The sequence below is a fragment of the Phascolarctos cinereus genome, unplaced genomic scaffold (genome assembly GCF_003287225.1).
Source record: "Phascolarctos cinereus isolate Bilbo 61053 unplaced genomic scaffold, phaCin_HiC Scaffold_7;HRSCAF=346, whole genome shotgun sequence".
Lineage (NCBI taxonomy): Eukaryota > Metazoa > Chordata > Mammalia > Diprotodontia > Phascolarctidae > Phascolarctos > Phascolarctos cinereus.
In genome coordinates, this window is record NW_027556180.1 from 17,080,743 (window position 1) to 17,101,371 (window position 20,629).

At 41.0% G+C, this 20,629-nt stretch overlaps 1 protein-coding gene across 3 annotated transcripts in view; it reads left to right on the forward strand.

Moving 5' to 3' along the window:
• KCNAB1 (potassium voltage-gated channel subfamily A regulatory beta subunit 1) overlaps positions 1–20,629 on the forward strand; it is a 457,818-nt gene that overhangs the window by 341,336 nt on the left and 95,853 nt on the right. For all 3 annotated transcript variants that reach the window (XM_020988906.2, XM_020988908.2, XM_020988909.2), the window contains exon 3: positions 15,625–15,662. In XM_020988906.2, coding sequence (XP_020844565.1) covers positions 15,625–15,662 — 38 coding nt within the window. The remainder of the gene's footprint in view (positions 1–15,624; positions 15,663–20,629) is intronic.

Genomic DNA, 20,629 nt, shown 5'->3' on the forward strand with positions numbered 1-20,629 from the left:
CTAGTTGAATTTCTCCTCCCAGCTAGTATGGGGAATACGGAACAGTAGAGGAACCAGAGAGTAGACATTTTCCAAAAATCACGTGTCTCACTTCTCTTTCCTGTAGACAGACCACTATTTTTGGTCAACCCAAAGCTAGTAAGGTGGTTTTTTTTTAAGATTGATTGAAAACTTGAAAATTATGATCTTTAGAATGTATCCCTCAGAAGAATTGATACTAAGTATTTCCAGGATTACATGATATAGTTAAAATAGGCATAGATGAACTTGGAATCAGAGAACTGAGTATTGTGTACTAGAATAAGTTCAGTCAGTCAATCAACATTTACTAAGGACCTACTGTGTGTCAGACACTGTGCTAAGTGCTGGAATTAGGATTAGAAACAGAGTTAGGGTTCTCACCTTTTACCATCAGGGTGCTGCTAACCACTTTCTGTTTTTATTTGATAATAATAATAATAATAATGTTTTTCTTAATAATAAGGAGCTACTGTTGATAATCCTATGCTTGTTCTAGCAGTGACAGGCCGCACCCAATTCTACAAGATGCTGGAGGAAATACTAAGCTCACATGATTCTTAGAAAGCTGGCAACCTTTATCCCTGGGCTTGAGATAGATATGTGTGTATGTGTGTGTATGTATATGTGTATATGTATATATATTCTTTGCAACCTTATGTATTTTATTTTACACATTGAAAAACATTCACCAGAAATATCCATAGGCTTCACCAGTCTGACAGCAAAAGAATTAAGAATCCCTACTCTAGGAGGCATGGCCTCTGTGGGTTTCTCCTGTCTCAGCATCCACCCTTCCTTCCATCCTGCATGCTTATTCTGGGTGCGTTCAAGTCCTACTTATAATCCCACCTTCTCCAGGAAGACTTTTCCAATCCCCTTTCATTTTTGTGCCTTTCCTCTATAGATCTTTCCTAGTTGTCCTTTCTCTCACCTGTTTATATATAGCACTTGCATGTTTTTTCCTCCATGAGGTTGTGAGCTCCTCAAGGGCAGGGACTGCCTTTTACCTTCTTTTGTATCTCCAACACTTAGCACAGTGCCTGGTATATAATAGGCACTTAATAAATTCTTAGTGACTATTTATCAGTTCTTTCTCTAGATGCAGGTAGCATCTTTCTTCATATGTCCTTTGTAGTTAATTTGAGTATCTATTGACTGACTGACTGATTACTGCCTTATTTGTCATAGTAGGGAGGGGGGAAGGAGTAAGTTCCCCACATAACTTAATTTGTGTAGGATATCTATAGGCATTTGTGTTTTATTCCTTTACCAGACCATAAGCTCCTTGAGTACAGGGATCATGTCTTCACAAAACTTGATGTTTTCCAAACTTAGGACAGTGTTCTGCATACAACAGATATTTAATAAATTTTTATTTTGTAGCATATTATATAATTGTAGCTCTGGGTCATTAGCTGAATAATAACATCTCTGAGTCTCAGTTTTCTCATCTTTAAATTGGAGATAAGGATACAGAGTTGTTTAGAGGATCAAGAGGGATGACAAACATATAGCTCTTGGTAACAACAAAATAAGTCTGCATGATTGATACACATGCATTATTATCACATTTATTATTATTGGATAGAGAAAACACAGTGTCCTAGAATAAGACATTTATATTCTCCTTGAGTCTCCACCATTCCATCTGTGAAGTGGGAATCCCATCACCAGAAGAATATTGAGACCTGTGGGTCATCTCTTTGGAAGAAAAGGGTTTTGATTTTCCATGGACTTCTTCTGCAATTTTCACTCCATTTCGGAGAGTAATGCTCTCTAATCTCAGCCATGGCTCTTGATCTCAAATTGGACCACAAGGCTCCAGGGCCCACTGCACTCAAATCCTATGGAAGTGTCTCTCCTTGTGTAAGCCCTTAGAGAAAAAGGAGGAAGGCAGTGGATTGGACCTTGCAGCCCAAATCTGCACTTGACGTTATTGAAGTGGAAAGATTTTCGTGCAGATGTGAAAGGTTGGGTGGAAATGAGTCTACTTTTTAGTCTTTAAGCATTGGTAAGGAGGCGATGGGGCTGGGGTGGGGGCAAACACAGCGCTGTGATCAGGTGAGACAGAGGAAAAGAGCCAAAGATCCGTCAGGACATCAGTGACATATTTCAAGGGGAGCTTGCCCTATTGCTGAAGGGTAAAATATCGTGTTGGCTCAAAATAGAGCTTGTGATAATGAGTTTCCCCTTCAGCCCTTCCTTCTCCCAAACTGCCCTCTCACCCTCAAGGACACCACCATTCTCTGAGTCACCCACCCCACCTCCTCAGTGTTCTCTCGTTCCGTATATCCAAACAGTTGCTATATCTTGTCATTTTTACCTTTACGTCTCTCAAGCCTGTCCTCTCATCCCCATTTACATAGCCATAGCCCTTTGTCCAGACCCTCATCACCTCATCACCCTTTGCCTTGACTACTGAATTAACCTTCTAATTAGTCTGCTTGTCTCTCCCCACTCCAATCCATCCTCCACTCAGTGGCCAAAGTGATTTTTTTCTAGAGCATAGGTCTGACCTATATCAGTCCTTGGCCCCAAGAGTTTCAGTGGGTCCCTATTGCCTCCAGAATGAATATAGACTTCTCTGTTTGGCCTCCAAAGTCTTTCCAAGCCTCCTCCCTCTCTCTTTCTGGTCTTCTTCTACTCTGCTACACTCTGCACATTTTATGATTTAGCTACAGTTGTCTATCACAAGTCCTTGAAAATTACACTCCATCTCTTAACTCTGCACATTTAGGCTAGCCTGAAATACTCTGCCTCCCTCACCTCCACCTTTGGTTTCTCTGGTTTCCTTCAAAACTCACCTCAAAATCCATCTTGAGTAAGGGGCTTTCATCAGCCCTGCCTACCTCCACACCCCAGCTGCTAGTTCCTTCCCTTCTCAGGTGACTTTTTGTCTACTCTTTATAATCTTATATATAACTAGTAATTTACATGTTGTTCACCCCATTAGAATATAAGTTCCTTGAGGGCAGGTATTGCTTTTGCCTTTTTTTGTATCCCCAGCTCTTAGTATAGTGCTTGTCACACAGTAAGTGTTCATAAATACTGGTTGACTGACTGACTGGTCACATGGTCAGTGAAAAAGTCAAGCCAAACACCAGCAAAATATTTTATCATTGCTATTCACTGGAACAAAATTGTTTGCTCCATGAGATGAGCCATTAGAATGTAAGCTCCTTGAGGGCAGGAAATTTTTTGGTTTTTTTTACCTTTCTTTGTATCCCCAATATTTAACACAGTGCCTGGCATATTGTAAGCTCTTAATAAATATTTTGATTGATTGATTGATATGGGGAATAATGGCTCCAGTCATTCAAGAGGCAGCCTTCACAAGTCATGGTGACTTGTACCCAGACAATCTTTCAGTGACACCCAATTCTATTTCAGTCCTATACTTCAAGCATGATTAGCGTTGCCTTTCCTGCAGTCTTCCTCTAACATCATGTTATACAGGGGATCATCAAAGTCAGTCAGTCAAGAAGCATTTATGAAGTACCTACTATGTGCTAGGCACTATGCTAAATAGTAAGGATACAAATATAGAAAAGAAAGAAAGTCCCTGCCCTCAAGAAGCTTACAATCAATGTAGTAATCAAAGTCAACTCTGTCAGATTCCTACAGAGCTGTCAATATCTCTGTCCATCCAAGTCCATGCATCCTCATTCTACTACATCATGGACTGCAGGAACATGTAGCACAAATGGGTGATAAATAGGCTAGAGCCTCAAAAGTTTATGTAAACCTTTAACCCAGCACTTTCCTACTGGGCCAAGGTAATCAAAGCCAGAGGGAAACATCCCATAGACACAAAAATATTTATGGCAGCATTTTTTTTATAGTAGCAAAGAAATAGAAGGAAGGTGGTGCCCCTGGATGGTTCAGCCCATTGGCTGAACAAATTGTAGCGTATGAAGAAATGAATATTACTGTGCCACTAAAAAAATGAAGAATATGAGGGAATCAGAGAAACTTGGGAAGACTTATATGATCTGATTCAGAGTGAAATAAGTAGAATCAGGAAAATGGAGTATACAATTGTGATAATAAGGTAAAGGAAAACAACACCAAAAGGCCCCAGAGCTCTGATCAATACAAGGAGCAATCCTGACTTCAGAAGTCTGGTAAGAAACCATGCCTCCCACCTCTTGGTAGGGAAGTGGTGGGATATGGGTGCAGAATGTGGTACACATGTGCGGACCTAGCCAATGTGTTGATTTGTTTGGCTTGAATATTCTTGTTTGTTACAAGTGACAGCTCTCTTGCTGAGAGGAGAGTCATTGGAAAGTGACAATGATGAAGAAGCAAAATGTTTTTCTAAAGAAGGAAGTTATTATCATGTACCAATTTCAAAACAGGAGACAGAGGCAAAACAGAAAGCATCTCTTAGCGCATCCCTGACGTAGCCGAGCCTGGGAAACCAAAATCCCGACTCCTGGCTAAATTTCTAGGGCCCAACATACTGGTCTGAGACATAACTAGGGTGGAACTACTGCGTTTTGCCCAGGGCAGAAATTTTAGAGGATATTGAAAGTAATCGTCCTGGGTGGGCTTCTTTCCAGTGGTGTGTTGGTAAAAAAAAAAAAAAATCAGCTATCTGGTGGGGAGGGGGAGAGGAATATATACTTGTAAGTTTAACATGCACTATTAACATTTTCTCCATTGCTTTTTTTTTTAGTCTAGACAATCAACAAAATAATAAGCTAAGCCCTGATTTGTAGTGCATGCTTGCATCCAAGGCAAAAATTTAATTATCAGCTATCATTATTCTGTTCCAGTGGGCTCCAAAACAGCCCTGCTTCCTCTCCCTTCTGAAAAATGCCATGCTCTAAGATGCACTTCTTCCTCCATGCCAAACTATACCCTACCTCACTTCGATCACCTGTCCCAAATGTAGTGATTGCTAATGCCAGCTCAGTTCATGGTAATAATTCTGGATTTCTCATTGCATCCTAATGAATTTTGCAATTTAGTATGAAGTTTTATTTCAAAGTTCAATTTCCAGAATTGAATTAAATGGAGTTTCTTAAGAACTAAGATGTATAAGCATATTGGGGGTTTTTTAATGTAACATTTTTCAAAAATTGTGTCCAGCTATGTTTTCTTATTAGATTGTGGATTTCAAAAAAAAAAAAAAACTGGGCTAGAGAGAAAAGGGATTTGGGTCCCTCATCAAGAATGAGAGATGTATTTATGCTTTTTTAAAAAGTGAAGAGAAAAAATGTGCCCTTTGAATAATTGAAACACTAGCTCATGACTGAACATCACATTCATATTGTAACTTTGTGATTCTTCCCTCAAGCATCTGGTTATTTCTAGAGCACAGAGTTTAACAGTAGATAGATGGTGCCCATTAGAAACAAACAGCTGAAATAAGTTGGGTTTCTTATGTCTAAAGACTAAAATGCTTGGGGAGTAATAGAGTTGGGATTTGTAAATGTTTTCTTTTTTTTATCTTTAGATATTCTTCATTATCCCTTATTTATTTTCCTATTTGTTTTCTATGGCCTTTTTTTTTTCCTAAATCTTAAAAGATACTCAAAAGGAAAGTTATTTTCAATTCAATTGAATTTAGTAAACCTTTGCCAATTGCCTGCTGCATGTAAGGAAGTTCTAGACATGCAAAGACAAAAACAAAACAGCTCTAGCTCTTAAAGAGTTTCTATTCTATGGAAGGATGAAAGTGACATGGAATAATGGGAGGAGCACAGACAAGAGCCAGAGGACATAGGTTCAAATCCCAGCTCTGCCACTTTCTAGTTCTAAGCCTAGCTTCAGTGAATCAGTCACTGACTCACTCTGAACCTCAGTTTTCTCCTCTATACAATGAGGGCTTTATACTAGAGGATCACTAAGATCCTTTCCAATTCCAAATCTAGAACTCTATACAGACATGAACATAAATGAAGAAACACAGAGTAGTTTGGGGGATGGGAAGAGGAAAGGATTAATGCCTGAGAAATCAGGAAAAGTCTTATATGGGAGATGGTGCCTGAGTTTTCAAGGAAGCCTGAGATTCTCAAAGGGGATGGGGAGGAGAAAAGGCATACCAAGATATGGGAACAACCAGAGAGCCAAGAGATGTCAAGACATGTGTGTGGAACAGCAAGTGGACCCGTTGGATTGGAATGTGCAATCTGTGTGGTAGTCATGTGAAATCAGTCTGGAAAGACCTGCAGATGCTTTGTAGCCCTCCTTGGAACGGTCTGTGGGATGTAGTTAAGGCCACAAACATTATACCCATGAGCCCTGAACACGAGATCTCAAAGAACTGTTCCAAGATATTCTGTCATCCTTTCTTACAAAGCGATGTCCTCATCTTCCTTTTTTGCTAAGAACAAACAACTCCTTATCTTGGGACTGGAAAGGACTCTATTTCCTCCTCAATCCCCCCCCCCCAGCTCATGGTGTGTTTTTGATGTCTTGTTTCATACACACACACACACACACACACACACACACACACACACACACACACACACACACACGCACACTGAGTAAAAGTAAAGCTCACACACCCTCATACACACCATTCTACCAAATATAATCTTCTAAGCAGCACATTCCTGATCTATGAAGAAAAGGTGGCTATTGTAAAGCTTCCAAAGGACCAAGATTTGACACAAATTTTTCAGCACTTAAGGAACATGAAAGGGAGGTGACCTTGACTGCCAAGGCTCTAAGTGGTATTCCTGCAAAGAAGTTGATTCTCCCTGTTCCTCTCCTCCTCTTACCACTCCTGCTCCTCTTCCTTTTCCTCCTCCTTTCCTCCTCCTCTTCTTTTTCTTCTTCCCTTCCTCCTCTTCCTTTTCCTTTTCCTTTTCCTCCTCCCCTCCCCCTCCTCCTCTTCATCTTCCTCCTCCTCCTCCTTACCCTCCTCTTAATTTTCATTCTCAGTGATTTTACTGAGCTTCATCCAAGGACAAGACTCCAGAACAAGTACTGGAAAGACCCCAGCCTTTTCACTTTCATTCCAGATCCCCTTCTTAGAAGAAGGTGATATATCTGAATTGGTAAACACAGAGGCATTGTGATCCTAACAACAGGAGAGGAGAGGCCTCTAGTTGGTGTTAATTGGACCCAATTAGAGCATTGTGCTCCTTTCCCCCCAGTGTTAACCTTTCCCTATGCTTCTTGCGGTAGTTCTTCACAAGAATACAAAAGAGGGAGGCATGCTGATGATGCCTGCAGCTTCTAAGCTCATTGGTAACTTTCCCTTAAGAATTAGAGTAATTTTGAACACAGACGGGTCACATGGCTTCCTCTTGATTGTCAGCAAGATGCCGAAGAATTTTTGTCATGAACATAAAAAAAAATAGTCCCATAGAATAAACATTAGACCTGTCATCATTCAGAAGGTAAAAATGGCTAGAGTTGTTTGAGGACTCCGGTTGGTAATGAGTCTCCTAGGAATGTAGCAGGGAAGCTTTTTTTTTCCCTTTCTCAATTGCTCAAAGTGTTAAGTCAAACCTGCTGTGAATTGATTCTGCCTCAAACATTTACTAGCTTTATGACCCTTGACAATTCCTTTAACATCTTTGAGCCTCAGCGTCCTCACCTGTAAAATGGGGATGATAATAGGATAATATAAGAATAATGGGAATAATAATATATGAAGTGTTTTTCAAACTTAAAGCAATATAAATTCTAGCTGTTATTATTATTATTGATGCGAGCTAAGGAAGGCATTCCAAGCCTGGGGGACAGCCAAATCCTATGTACGTGCAGCGTATAGAGTGCTGGGCTTGGAGTCAGGAAGATCTGAATTCAAATCCAGCTTCAGACACTTTCTACCCCTGTTTGCCTCAGTTTCCTCAACTATAAAATGGGGATAATAATATCAACCGCTTCCCATGGTTGTTGTCAAATAGGTTGATACTTGTAAAGCACTTAGCACAGTGTCTGGCACATAATAAGCACCATATAAATGGTAGTAGTGGCAGTAGTTGTGGTGGTGGTGGTGGTGGCTGTTCTTCTCCTTCTAAGGAATGGTCATGAAGATTAAGCCATGTATGCTATTCACCATGGTGGGGTAGGGGGAATATTGACATCTAAACTTAAAAACTATACCCCTGTTTCTCCATAGTAGGGCTCAATTGAGTTACACATTACCACTACCAGCAGCAGCAGCAGCAGCACCACCACCACCACCATCATTATCATTACCATAGCTAACATTTCTTTACAGCACTTTAAGATTTGCAAGGTGCTGTATGCACATTATCTCATTTGATTCATCCCTCCCCAACAACCCTGAAAAAGAAAGTTTTATTACCCATTTTATAGTCAAGGAAATTGAGGCAAATAGAGGTTAAGTGACTTATCCAGGATAACACAGCAGGTAAATGTCTGAGGTTGGTCATATCTTCCTGCCTCTAGGTCCAGTGATCTATCCACTACACCACATAGGTCCCTCTATCACTTATGCCTTCCTTTGGCTTCCTCACAGCAGACTGGGACAGATAAATGTGTACACCACTTGGACACATCTTCTGCAGAAACACAACTGTTCAGAGTTGGAAGAGATCTCAGTGACTATCTACTCCAAAGCAGCATAGCCCCAAAAGAATCCCTCCTATAAATGACATACCTACAAAGTAGGCATCTTTCTTGAAGACCTCCATTGGGAAGGAACCCACTTCTTCACAAGGCTGTCCACTCTACTTTGGGATAATTCTAATTATTAGGAACTTTGTCCCTTAACATGTACTCCAAATCTATGTCTCTGCAACTTCTACCCATCACTCCTGGTTCTGCTTTTGGGGCCAAGCTGAACAAGCCTAATCCCTCCCCTGGAATCCCTTCAAAGCCCTTCAGTGTTGGAAGACAGCTCTCCTGTCTTCCTTTTCTTATCCAGGTTAACATAAAACTCACCCTTGATATTATAAGATATAACATTACCACAGGAAATTATACCTTTTTTAAGTGTCACCGGCTACCTGAAGATAACTAGTCCTTATGGCAGAAGACTTTGTTTTAAATCCAACCTCTGACACTTACTACCCATATGGCATTGGGGACTCCCTTGGGCCTCAATTTTATCACCTGTAAAATAAGAGGGTTGACTAGATGAGACTCTCTTCAGCCTTAGACCTCTACTCCTGATCTTCTGACTTCCATTAATATAAACCCTTATTCTGACAATATATTTCAAAACATCGATGGTTTCAAGATCTCCTTGATGAAGGCAGTCCCTCCCAAAGGGCAGATCACAACCCTTCCATACCTTCTCACCCTGCTCCATTCTTGTCCTTGCCCTTCTATAAGAGATGTCCCCCAGCAAGCTGGATGTCTTCCTCCAGAATTTTCACACACGAATACCAGGGCAGTACTCAGGCAATCATCTGTTATCTGTCACTCTCAGTACATAATTAGATCACTTTGTTTTCTGATCATACACCTCTTGGAATGCATTCTTTATACCACTTCTTGCACACAAGCCATTGTTAGTAATAGGCTGTGGCTTACTTACATCCACCATGTGTCTCTCCACTCTCTTTTGGTTCACCTGCAGTTTTGATTCTTGGGAGGCTGTGGTGTTCTGTGATTCACAACCACATGACATCACCAAGGAAATGTTGGTGCTAAAAAGATGGAGTTTTGTTTCAGGGAGAATCATGAGGCTTCTGAAAGAACTGTTTAATGTTCCAAATGCAAGCTAGCTTGTTGTTTTCCTATTCTTCCATTCTGGAATTAGCTCAGCATCATTGGCAAAGCCGCTTTGAGATATAAACACCTCATGACCAGCTCAGTAAGCTACCCATCCAATTGCATGTCATATTCTAGGTAGGCTTTTTTCATCTATGTGGTCTTTCCTGAGTGGATTGTTTGTCTGATTTCTTTTGAGTAGCTCTACTCCAAGATAAACATCCTTAGGCCTTCACTTCAGCTTGATATGGCACAAACTTGAAGTCCATCTACCATTCCAATTGTCTTCCTCTAGTTTCTTTCTAGCTTATCAATAATCTTGCTCAAATGTGGGACCCAGAACTAAACCTAATACTGATCCCATGGTCTGGCTTGGGCAGAGTATGTCAAGATTATCACTGCCTTATTCCTGTGTACAATGCCTTTCAATGTTGATTAAGACCACATTGGTTTTCTTGGTTACCATATCCAACAGTTGGCTCATCTTGAGATTGTAATTCATTAAGACCCTAAGATCTTTTTCAGACAAAATGAAAATGTCTCCCTCATCTTATACTTTTAAAGTTGACTTTTGAACACAAGCACTCAGGAGGATCCTTTAAATAGCCAAAGGAACCTAAAACACTTCATTTTCTTAAATGAAAAGCTTCATCCCCACACGTAAAATGGGAGTAGAGACTTCCTTAGCCTTCACCCTTCCTCAGAGATCCAGAGGGAAGACCAGTGAACCATTGGGCCAATTACACCTTTGTTTCATGCAGTCCATAGCCCTTCTTTGCATATTAGGCATTGTTATTAAAAGCTATTGTCAAGAACACAGGTGTCAGAGCATATGTGAAGCCAGAGCCAGGTTATTGCACACAAAGGTGATTTAGTTAGCTGAGGAAAAGGCTTAGTTGTGATTCCATTTCTTAACTCTGGCCAGATGCTCATTAGCAACATCCTGGAAGCCAAAAAAGAACCCCTAGCCCCAGCAGCTTGCTTCCAAAAATAAGGGACAGACTTATAATGGGAATATTGGCAGATGCAAAAGGGATTGCAGGAGAACAATTTTTCTGCATCATGTGAAAATCATTGGAGGGTGGTGAGAGTTGCGGAATGAGGAATGAGATTGAAAGCCAAGAATAGCATTGACTCTTTGACCCAAGACTTTGCTTTATTGAGGGCATAGAATGGTGGTAGCAGAAGGAACTAGAACTTCATGTAATATATTTTTGATGTATACCTATAGAAAACCAGATCCCAGGTCCCTAGAAGGCATTCCTGGGCCTCCTTTCTTCTGTATCCAACCTCCCAAGAGGAAGACATGGTCATTTCATGAGGGATTGAAGGAAGAGAATCCATAGTGTCTATATGTGTCCTGTTTCATTAGCTTTTAGCAGAGCCACCTGGGACCTTTCTCAGAGCCAGAGTCCACAATGGATGCCACCATACTGATGGCCTTGGGGAAATGACTTTTTTCTGGGCTTCAGTTTTTTTCATCTGTCAAAGAAGGGGGCTTAACTGGGTGATCCCTAATACTCCTTTCAGTTATAAAACTTATGCAAAAACAAAATACCAAGAGGTCCTCTGGGAAGTCAGGAGAGAAAATGATCCCGTTTTGAAAGTTTTTCCAGAGCCGGATTTCTGGGAGTAGTTTTCCATGAAGCCAGTATATCCACGTTCACCAAAAAAGGCACAGAGACTGGCAGGGGATAGTGGGTAGGGGAAACAATGTAGGAGGAAAGGACATGCAATGTGAATAAACAGAATGAATTGTGCCAGGAAGTTAAGGCTTTGGGAATCAGAATCTGAAAGCAGACTTGAGTCATAATTTTCACAGAATCATTGAATTTCAGAGTTAGAAGGGACCTCAGAGTCAAGTCCAACCTATAATGAAAAGCAAAAAAGTTGTTGAATGGGAATCTCCCCACACACACACCCCGGCTTCTGGAGATGAAGTATTCCACTGATTGTTAGAAAAGACTTGTTTTATCAAGCTTCAATGTACCTCTTTGGAACTTTTGATCATTTCTCCCAGGCCTACCTTCTCTGGCCAAACAGAATAAGTCTAATCCTGCTTCCATACGAAGGCCCTTTAACTACTTGAAGATAACAATCCTGTCTCCCCTAAGTCTTGTCTTCTCCAGCCTAAATGCTCTCAGTCCCTTCAACAGCTCTTTATGGACGTGAGCTCAAGGCCTTTGACCGCTCTGCTAATGCTCTTCTGAATATCCATTAGTGTATCAATGGCCTTCCTAAAATGTGTTGCCCAGAATTAAACACAAAACACCATATGTGGTCTGCCCAAGACAGAGTATGGCAGAACCATTAACTCCTCACTCCTAGCATTTCTTTTAGTGTTCCTAAGATCACATCAGTAGAAGGCATGTCACCCTGTTAGCCTGCAGTCCACTAAAACTGCTAGACTTGCCTGTGGTCACAGAGCTAAGAAGTATCTGAAGCCTTGTGGGAACTCAGGTCTTCCTGACTCCAAGCCAGGCTCTAACCACTGCATCATCCAGCTACTTCCTAGCATAAATGCTGTTCTCCCTAAAACTCTACCTCCTTTTCTGTGGCTTTGTGCCGGCTGGCACCCATGCCCTGAATGCCCTCTGCTCTCATCTCCTTTTACAGTCCTTAGCTTTCTCCAATCTCAGCTCAGGCACTATCTCCTCCAGGAAGCCTCTCTCGATTCTCTAGTTGCTATAGTCTCTGCCTCAGAAATGACTTTGTATGAATTGTATAAAGGAAGTATAAAATTGTATAATTATAGGAATGAACAAAGGAAGGAAGGGAGGGAGAAAGGAAAGAAGGGAGGGAAGGAGGAAAGAAGGAAGGAAAGGAGGGAGGAAGAGAAGAAGGGAGAGAGGAAGGGAGGGAGGGAGGAAAGAAAGAAGGAAGAAAAGAAGGAAAGAAAGAATAAAGGAGGGGAGGGAAAGAGGCAGGGAAGAAGGAAAGAAAAGAAGGAAGGAAGAAGGAAGGAAGGAAGGAAGGAAGAGAGGGAGGGAGGAAAAGAGGGAGGAAGGAAGGACCAAATGAGATAATGAAAGTAAAGCACTTTGTAAACGCTAAAGCACTATACATGTATATGTATGTATGTATGTATATGTGTATATGTATGTATATGTCTATGTCAGCTATTATTATTACTCTCTTGATGGCTGGACTCAGTTTGAAGCAGTTACTGAGCTTGCCTGTCAAGGCCAGGTAACTGCAGCATCAGAAGAATCACAAGCACTATTCCCAGACTTGCTCATAATTATTCAGATTTCCTTTTCTCTGAACAATTACAAGCAAGTCTATGTTTCACAAGGAGACTGTAGTAACACACTCTGTAAACCTGACAGCTTGCTTCATGAAATCAACCTGACATTCAAACATCTCAAGCATTCTTTGTTCAGGGGCTGAATGGTTCCTTTGAACAGTAAACACCCAATTATGGCCAGCTCCTTGAGTGAGAAGATAAAGCTTACCATAAATCCCCGACATGGTAACCAGGTAACACAGAACAAAAGATAATTGTACTAGGCTCCCTATTTTCTTATCCTCTTTTCCCATCTCACCAGCAGTTCCTCGGCAACATATGGTATGGGCTCACTAATATGAAGACAAAAACAGGAATGCATGGACTTACTGAGTGATCAAGAGATCCCAATCTGGCATTTGAACTGTTTTGGAAAGCATTGTAACTTTTCCTATTGTAAGCACACTGTGCTGAAAACTAAATCAATAAAAATTCTTAATAATAATGCTATCTTTAGAAATAACAAGCACCAGGCTAAGAAAATTAACTTCTCTAAAACAACATTGCCCATAATTTGAATTTTAGCAGCGAAATAGATACAAGCAATGTTGGGGATCACCAAAGTTTCTTCTCACTAGAAACTGCATAAGGATTTTAAAAATTATCCCAAAGGGGCTTAGCAAAAGCTGTTACCTAATATCTGGCCAGCTGCTGTTTATCCCTTCCTCTAACTTGAAACTTTCTAATTATAAATATGACCCATCTTTTTTAATTTGGTTAGTTAATCCATTCACCCTTCCAAGCACCCCAAGCCATATCTGTTCTTCCACCCTGCTCAAGCAGGCAACTAAAGGAAAAGATTCTCCCTAATTCTAAGGAGGAAGGAGGAAGAGATGTTTGTATGGCCAAGACTTGGCCGTCATCAGAGGTTATTTCCTGAAGAAACCCTGGGGACCTGAAGGTGTGGAATTTATCTGAGAGTCCTTCAAAGACAGATTAGCTTCAGGTCAGGGAGGCCTCAGCATGGTGCCATGGAAAGAGTGATGAACTTGGAGTCTAAGGACCTGGGTTCAAATCCCAGTGCTTATATTTACTGCCTGTGTGACCTCAAACAAATCACTTCACTCAGTGAGTCTGAGTTTTCTCATTTGTAAAATGAGGACGTTGAACTACATGGAATCTAAGTCATCAGCTTTAGATGCTGTATCCTCTGTCACAGGCAGACTAAGTATCCTTTGGCCAAGTGTTTAAAATACATTTTATTATTTTAAAGGCATTGTTTAGAAACTGTCCTGGTGTTTTTGTGGATTGCTTTAAAGCAACAGAAATAAAGAGATTAGGCAGGCAGACATTGTGAAATAGTGTACATGGTAATTCCTTCTGTGGGGTTTTTTGTTTGTTTTCCAGCACTTTTGGTCCCTAAGACCCCTGAAGAACAGAATGTTACATAAACACATGCTCTTAATCCCAGGATTTGGATTGGAATTGGAAATCCAAAAAACATAATTAATTCGGAAACATTCTGAAATGCAAAATTACAAACCTCTCTACAAGATCTCTTTATCAAGCCTTTGCAAGCAGTGTCCATCCCCTGAGCAGCAGAGCCTTCTCTGTCATCTTCAGTGTTCTATTCCGAGCATCTTTTCCTCAGGGATGGAGAGAGAACTGGGATTTCAAATGCTAAACGTCATCAGTGAGGTCAGACACACTGAGACCCTCTACAGCGTCCTCAACTTCTAGGGATGGAACCGAGGACTCCAGGGCTAGTAGGAAGGGTTTGTCTTGTCTTTTTGAATGTGGCTTTGAGGAAGTTTAGTCTGAGCTCACACAGGGCTGCAAATGCAGCCATGAAAAGACATCACTTCAGTGCTCTTCTACAAGCTCAGGGCTTCAAGCAGTCTTTTTTTTTTTTTTTTTTTTTTTTGCCGGTCCTGGTGGGGGAGTTCACAGGATGGTGGAATGGATAGAAAGCTGGGTTGGAGACAGGAACATTTGGATCCTGCCTCTGATACATACTGGTTTTGTGTCCCTGGGCAGGTCAATTAAGCTCTTAGTGCCTTCAGGCAACTCTCAAAGATTACAGGTTGTTGGGAAGGTGCTGACCAGCCTCAGTAGAAGGAGATTGCGACTCTGGGATTCCGCTAAAACAATGAAATCACAGATTCAGTTCTTTCCCTATTCGTTCTGATGTACAGCATTCTTGTCCTCAATCTCAATCCCTCACAGGCTGTTCTGAGGGTAGAACAGTTCAGAGAAACTCTCCCAGTTTGTGCTAGTCACCAGATTTTAAGTACCCAAACCTCTAGCCTAGCCATTCTCTTCACTCCTTCAGGATGGAGGTTCCAATTCAGCAAAAGCACCAGCTAGTGGAGAGAGCCCACTCTGGCTCCTTCCTCTAGGGGAAGGCTTTCAAAGAAGGGGGAAAGGAGAAGATGGAACATGGGAAGTCCAAGAAGAGCCAGGAGCTGGAGACCAGGGAATGTGGATAAAATGAGCCCAATAACCTTCCCTTCCCTTTCAGAATTGCCAGCTGCTCCACTAATTCAGCATGATGAGAGGGAGCATTGCAGACCAAGTGGGTCTGTGGCCATCCACTCTCACCCTAGACCTAGCATCTGTTCCAACATCAGCAGCAAACTATTTGAAAAAAGTAATCTCCTTCCATTACACTCAGCTCAGGATTAAGGAAATCATAATAAATAATGCGTAATTGTGTGTTCTTTTTCCAGGAACATGGGTCACTTTTGGAGGTCAAATTTCAGATGAGGTAAGTCACTTTTGCTTTCCATTAAAAAAAAAAGGTTAATCTGAAAATAATGTTGATCACAGTACTGCAGAGGCATCTAATTCCAGGCTGCTACAGTATTGGATACTGGAATATCCTATAAGACAAAATGGCTAAATATAATTAATATAGTATATAATTGCTTTCTCTTGCTTTGTTCATTTTGCAAATTGCCATGAATATATGAAGCTTCTGTGGTTTTGTCACTGTGGTGGTACTCCTATAGTGAGAATTCCCTCCATCAGTGCAGGTCACAACCCTCTATGATAAGCCCTCAGAGTTACCTAAGGCACATAGACATTGAGGCAACGAGGTTACACAGTTAGTATAAGAGGTAGAATGGGACAGTAAAATCTTTAAGACTCCAAGCCCTGCACTTTCAACACTACAACAGGCTACCTCTATTTTTGCAAATTTGTGCAATCAGTAACATTTTCAGACCAGGGGCAAATAAAAGCGTAGCAAGTTACTCTAGGCTGAGTACAGTTCTGGGAGTGTGGCAGTAAAAGTTTACCAATTGACTGGGGGGAGGGGTGTGTGCACACAACATACTTTTAAGTTTAATCTTCGTTATTAACATTTTATCCATCACTTTATTAATCCCAGACAATCAACAAAACAATAAACCAAACCAAGATTTGTAGCGCTTGACAATTTCTGAGGCATAAATCCACAGAAAATTTGACAGTCAGCTCCCTTGAACTGGTTCAAGCTGGCTCTAGAACACCCCTGGATATACCTGACCTTAAAGTAAACATGAGCAATGAAAATCTGGATTTAAAAAACAGGCCAATGGGAAAGAAAGCATTTTGGCTTTGGGATTTTTTTTTTTTACTTCAGGAAAGGATTCTTTGCTTTACAGATGGAATTTACCAAAGTTGTCCTTAAAAAGTCAGCTCCTCTCCCCAAGAACTCAAATGAGTTCAGGCCAACACTTCACCCCGAAGCCCAATGGCCAGCAGAGTGTTGGCCAGAGTATCAGAGGTTCTGCCCTTCAGGGAAGCTGCTGACACCTTCGCAGCATCTGTGTCTTTTTTCTCTGTGCCTGGGTGGGAAGCCAGCCTCCCTGGCCTCCAGAAACAGCAGAGGATAGAATCCAACCCAAATGAGGGGCTTTGACTTGGTGCCCTCTGTGGTGACTTCCAGCTCCAGACCTATAGTCCTACAACATGAAAGATGCCATCAGACTCCACTGTAGGAGGTAAAACCTATTGGCTTTGGGGTGAGACAACCTGCGTTGGATGCCCAGCTCTGTCCCTTATTCCCAATGTAATATTGGCCAAGTCACTGAATCTCTCATTTTCCTCGTCTATAAAAGAAGGTCAAACTAGATGATCTCTAAATACCTTTCCAACTTGAAAATCTGTGATCCTTTAATCCAAGGAAACACAGATCTGTAAAGGAAAAAAAAAAAGCAAAAGCAGCCGATTCCCTGTAACCGTGAGCTGTGCTGATCTCAGGCACCATGCAAGGCCCTTTGAGGAGAGCCAGGCAGGGTGTAAGGGAGGTGTTAAGGGGAATTCAGACAGCTTAGCTCTGCTCAGTTCAGGGATTAGAGGAGAAAAGTCAGTGAAACGCTGACTTCACTGACTCCAAATAGTCAACAAGTAGGGAAAAAAAAAGGTCCATAGTTAATGGCTCACCATATTTAGCAAGTATGTTGTGGAGTAGTGTGATGCTTAGGGAGGAGACAAGGAGAATCTTTTCCTTTTGGAGTACAGAGTCATGCTGTAAGCTCACCTTCTCTCCAGTTGCCAGCGTGTTTCCCTCTTGCAGCTGTTCCTCAGAAAATGAAGGAATATATGTTTGCTTACACACACACACACACACACACACACACACACACACACACACATACACACACCTCTTTTGTCCCTATAGTCCCATGCTCCAGCACCAACCTAGCACAGCTTTACACATAGCAGATGAATAACAAATGTTTGCTCAGTTGGCACCTAGTCCAACACTTCACTGACCAAGTAGCCCCTCTTCCATATCCCCACCACGAGGACATCTGTCTTTTCCTGAAGACCTTCAGGGAGAAGGAACAGGGCAATCTGGTTTACTTTGTACAGCTCTAACTTCTATATCCTTGAAAGATCTAATAATGCGGATGACCTTGTTCGATGACCCTTGAGGCCAATAGGGACCCCTATGTTGACCCAGCCTGTTGACCGCTATCATGGAAGAAATCCAGTGTAGAATCCAAGTGGAGTGTGGATTCCTGATCAATATCTAGATATTCTTGTTTATGGATACCACAGTGTGGGTAGTTGTTTTGTTTTTGTTTTTTTCAGCTACGGATTTTATTAGCAGTGTTTTCAGACCAAGAAGAAATTGGGGACAGCATGGGCTGGCTGCAAGTAGTGGGAGGGTAGAATAGAACATACTAGGCTTAAGAGTGTCTCCCAAGGTAGTAAGCAGTAGTTCTTTGGTATTCCTCCTCCCCAAGGTCTCTTCTTCTAGTCTTCTTTCTTCTGAGAGATGCTGATAAACGTTTAACAAATAACAGAAAAACAAATGTGACCCCTAGATATTTCTATCTTTCTTTTACAGATTAAAATGAGAGGTGCTCAAGATCCCACAGGTGCCAAGGAGCAGAGATTGTATCAGAATCCAAATCTACCACACTCTTCTAATTTTACTCCATGGCCTCTATGCTTTAGGAGTCTAGGACAGGAATCATGGATTACAGCTTGAAGGGACCTTAAAAATCACCAAGTCTCTTCATTCCCCCCCAGATTCCATTTTACAGATGAAAACCTGGGACAGGCGAAGTAGCTCGTCTGGACATTTCCAAAAGGAGACCATGCCCTGGATGCCCTAGAGTGCTTGTTGTCCAGGATGTGCCAACATAACTCTAAATATCATCAATAAAGAACGCTGCTCTATTCAGAGAAGTGATGAAAGAAAAATTCTGAATTCATTTGGTATTTCCACTTACTTGTTGGCAAATATTCTGGGGAAATCTTAAATATTCATGCCATTCCTAGTCAGTTATACTCCTAAAAAAAATCTTGCATGCTTTCTTCCTTGAAAGTTGAGCATAATTTTCATTAGGGAGATTTTTTTCAAGTCCCCAAAAAGGATAATTTGGTCTAGAAAGGCTGATAAAACAATGTAAGTTACTGTCACTCAGACCATGGGAAAAGGCTAGTTTGAACAACTTGCACCATCTGGAATTTCTGGCAATTGACTTTTAGAAAGTTACAAGTAAATAGTAAAAATGACGTTATGAGAAATTAATTATTTTAGTGGCACTCCTGTTAAGAAAAAAATGAAAACTTTGAAATACATTTGCAAATTTTGTGATTAAATTGTCAAGCAAATCCACAATAAAAAACCACAGATGTAGAACTAGATGGGTCCTAGAAATCAACTAGTCTAATGACCTCTTTTTACAGATGAGGAAACTGAGGCCCAAAGAAATGAGGTGACACAATATTGCAAGGTCACATAGGTAGGAGGTAAGCAAGGCAGGATTTTAATTTTAAGTCCGGTGATCTTTCTAGAACACCACCATGTTGGAGAGCTTGGAATCTCAAAGTTGGGAGGGATCCCAGAAGCCACAAAGTCCAATGATCCCCTGGTTGGGAGCCCTCAAATATCAGCAATAAGTTCTCATCAGGTCTGTTCTTGAAGGCCTCCAGTGAGAGGATCCTACTGCCTTTTAGAGCAACTCATTCTGCTCTAGGATAGTTCCAATTTTTTGAATGTTTATCTTGATCTAGAACCTAAATTCACTTCTCTGTAACTTCTACCCTTTGAGAGGCCTTCTGGGGCCAGACAGACCAAGTCTAATCCCTCTTTCACATGCCAGTCCTTCATATATTTGGACACAAGTGTTTTCTTATGTCCTTCTTAAATTTCTCTTCTCCAGACTAACACTCCAGTTCCTTCAATCAATCTTTTAATAGTGTGGTCCCCAGATCCTTCATCCTTTTGCTTGGCCTTCTCTAGATGCTGTCTACCTTGCTAATGTTATTCTTAAAATGTGGCACCCAGAACTGAAAATAGCAGTCTAATTGTAGTTGAACAAAGGAAGAATACAGCAGTCCTGTCATCATTAGGGCAGTTAGGTAGTATAGTGGATAGAGTGCTAGGCCTGGAGTCAGAAAGACTCATCTTCATGAGTTCAAATCTAGCCTCAGACACTTACTAGTTTTGTGACCCTGGGAAGTCATTTTACCTTGTTTGCCTCAGTTTCCTCATCTATAAAATGAGCTGGAGAAGCAAATGGCAAACCACTCCAATATCTTTGCCAAGAAAACCCTAAATGGGGTTATGAACAGTCAAACACAACTGAAAAAACTGAATAACAAAAGTCATCATCTTTGCTCTAGACACCATGCCTCTTTCACAACAGCCTAAGATTACACTGGCCTTTCTTCTGACTGCCATGTATTTATTACTATTGATTCTATTGACTTTGCAGTCAACTAATATCCCAAGACTGTTTTTGTGGACACTACTGCCTAGAAATAGCTTCCCATCCTAGGTTTATGAAGACAATTTTTGGAACCCAAGTGTGGTATTTTACATTTATCTCTATTACATTTTATCTTAATAGATTTATCCCAGTGTTCTAGCTTGTTGAGTCATTTTTGGATCTTGACTTATATATGATTCTGTGACTTAGCTTAGTAAATAAGATTCCAAAGAATCTTATTGTCTGAGAGACTTCACTTTCTTGTGGAATATTATCTAAGCCTACAATTACAAGCATAGCAATAAATGTAGCTATGGAATATGCACTGAGCTCATTATTAGGTAACAGCATTGGTCCCTATGACACCATATTTAATTCTGATAGAATAAAAGAAAATGACCACACAAAATTACTTGGAAATATGACAGGGGAAAATTCGCTGCATTATACACATTAAATAACTATTTGGAGCTATAGCAGTTAGTTATCCTAATGAATTAAGTATTTATTAAATGTCTAC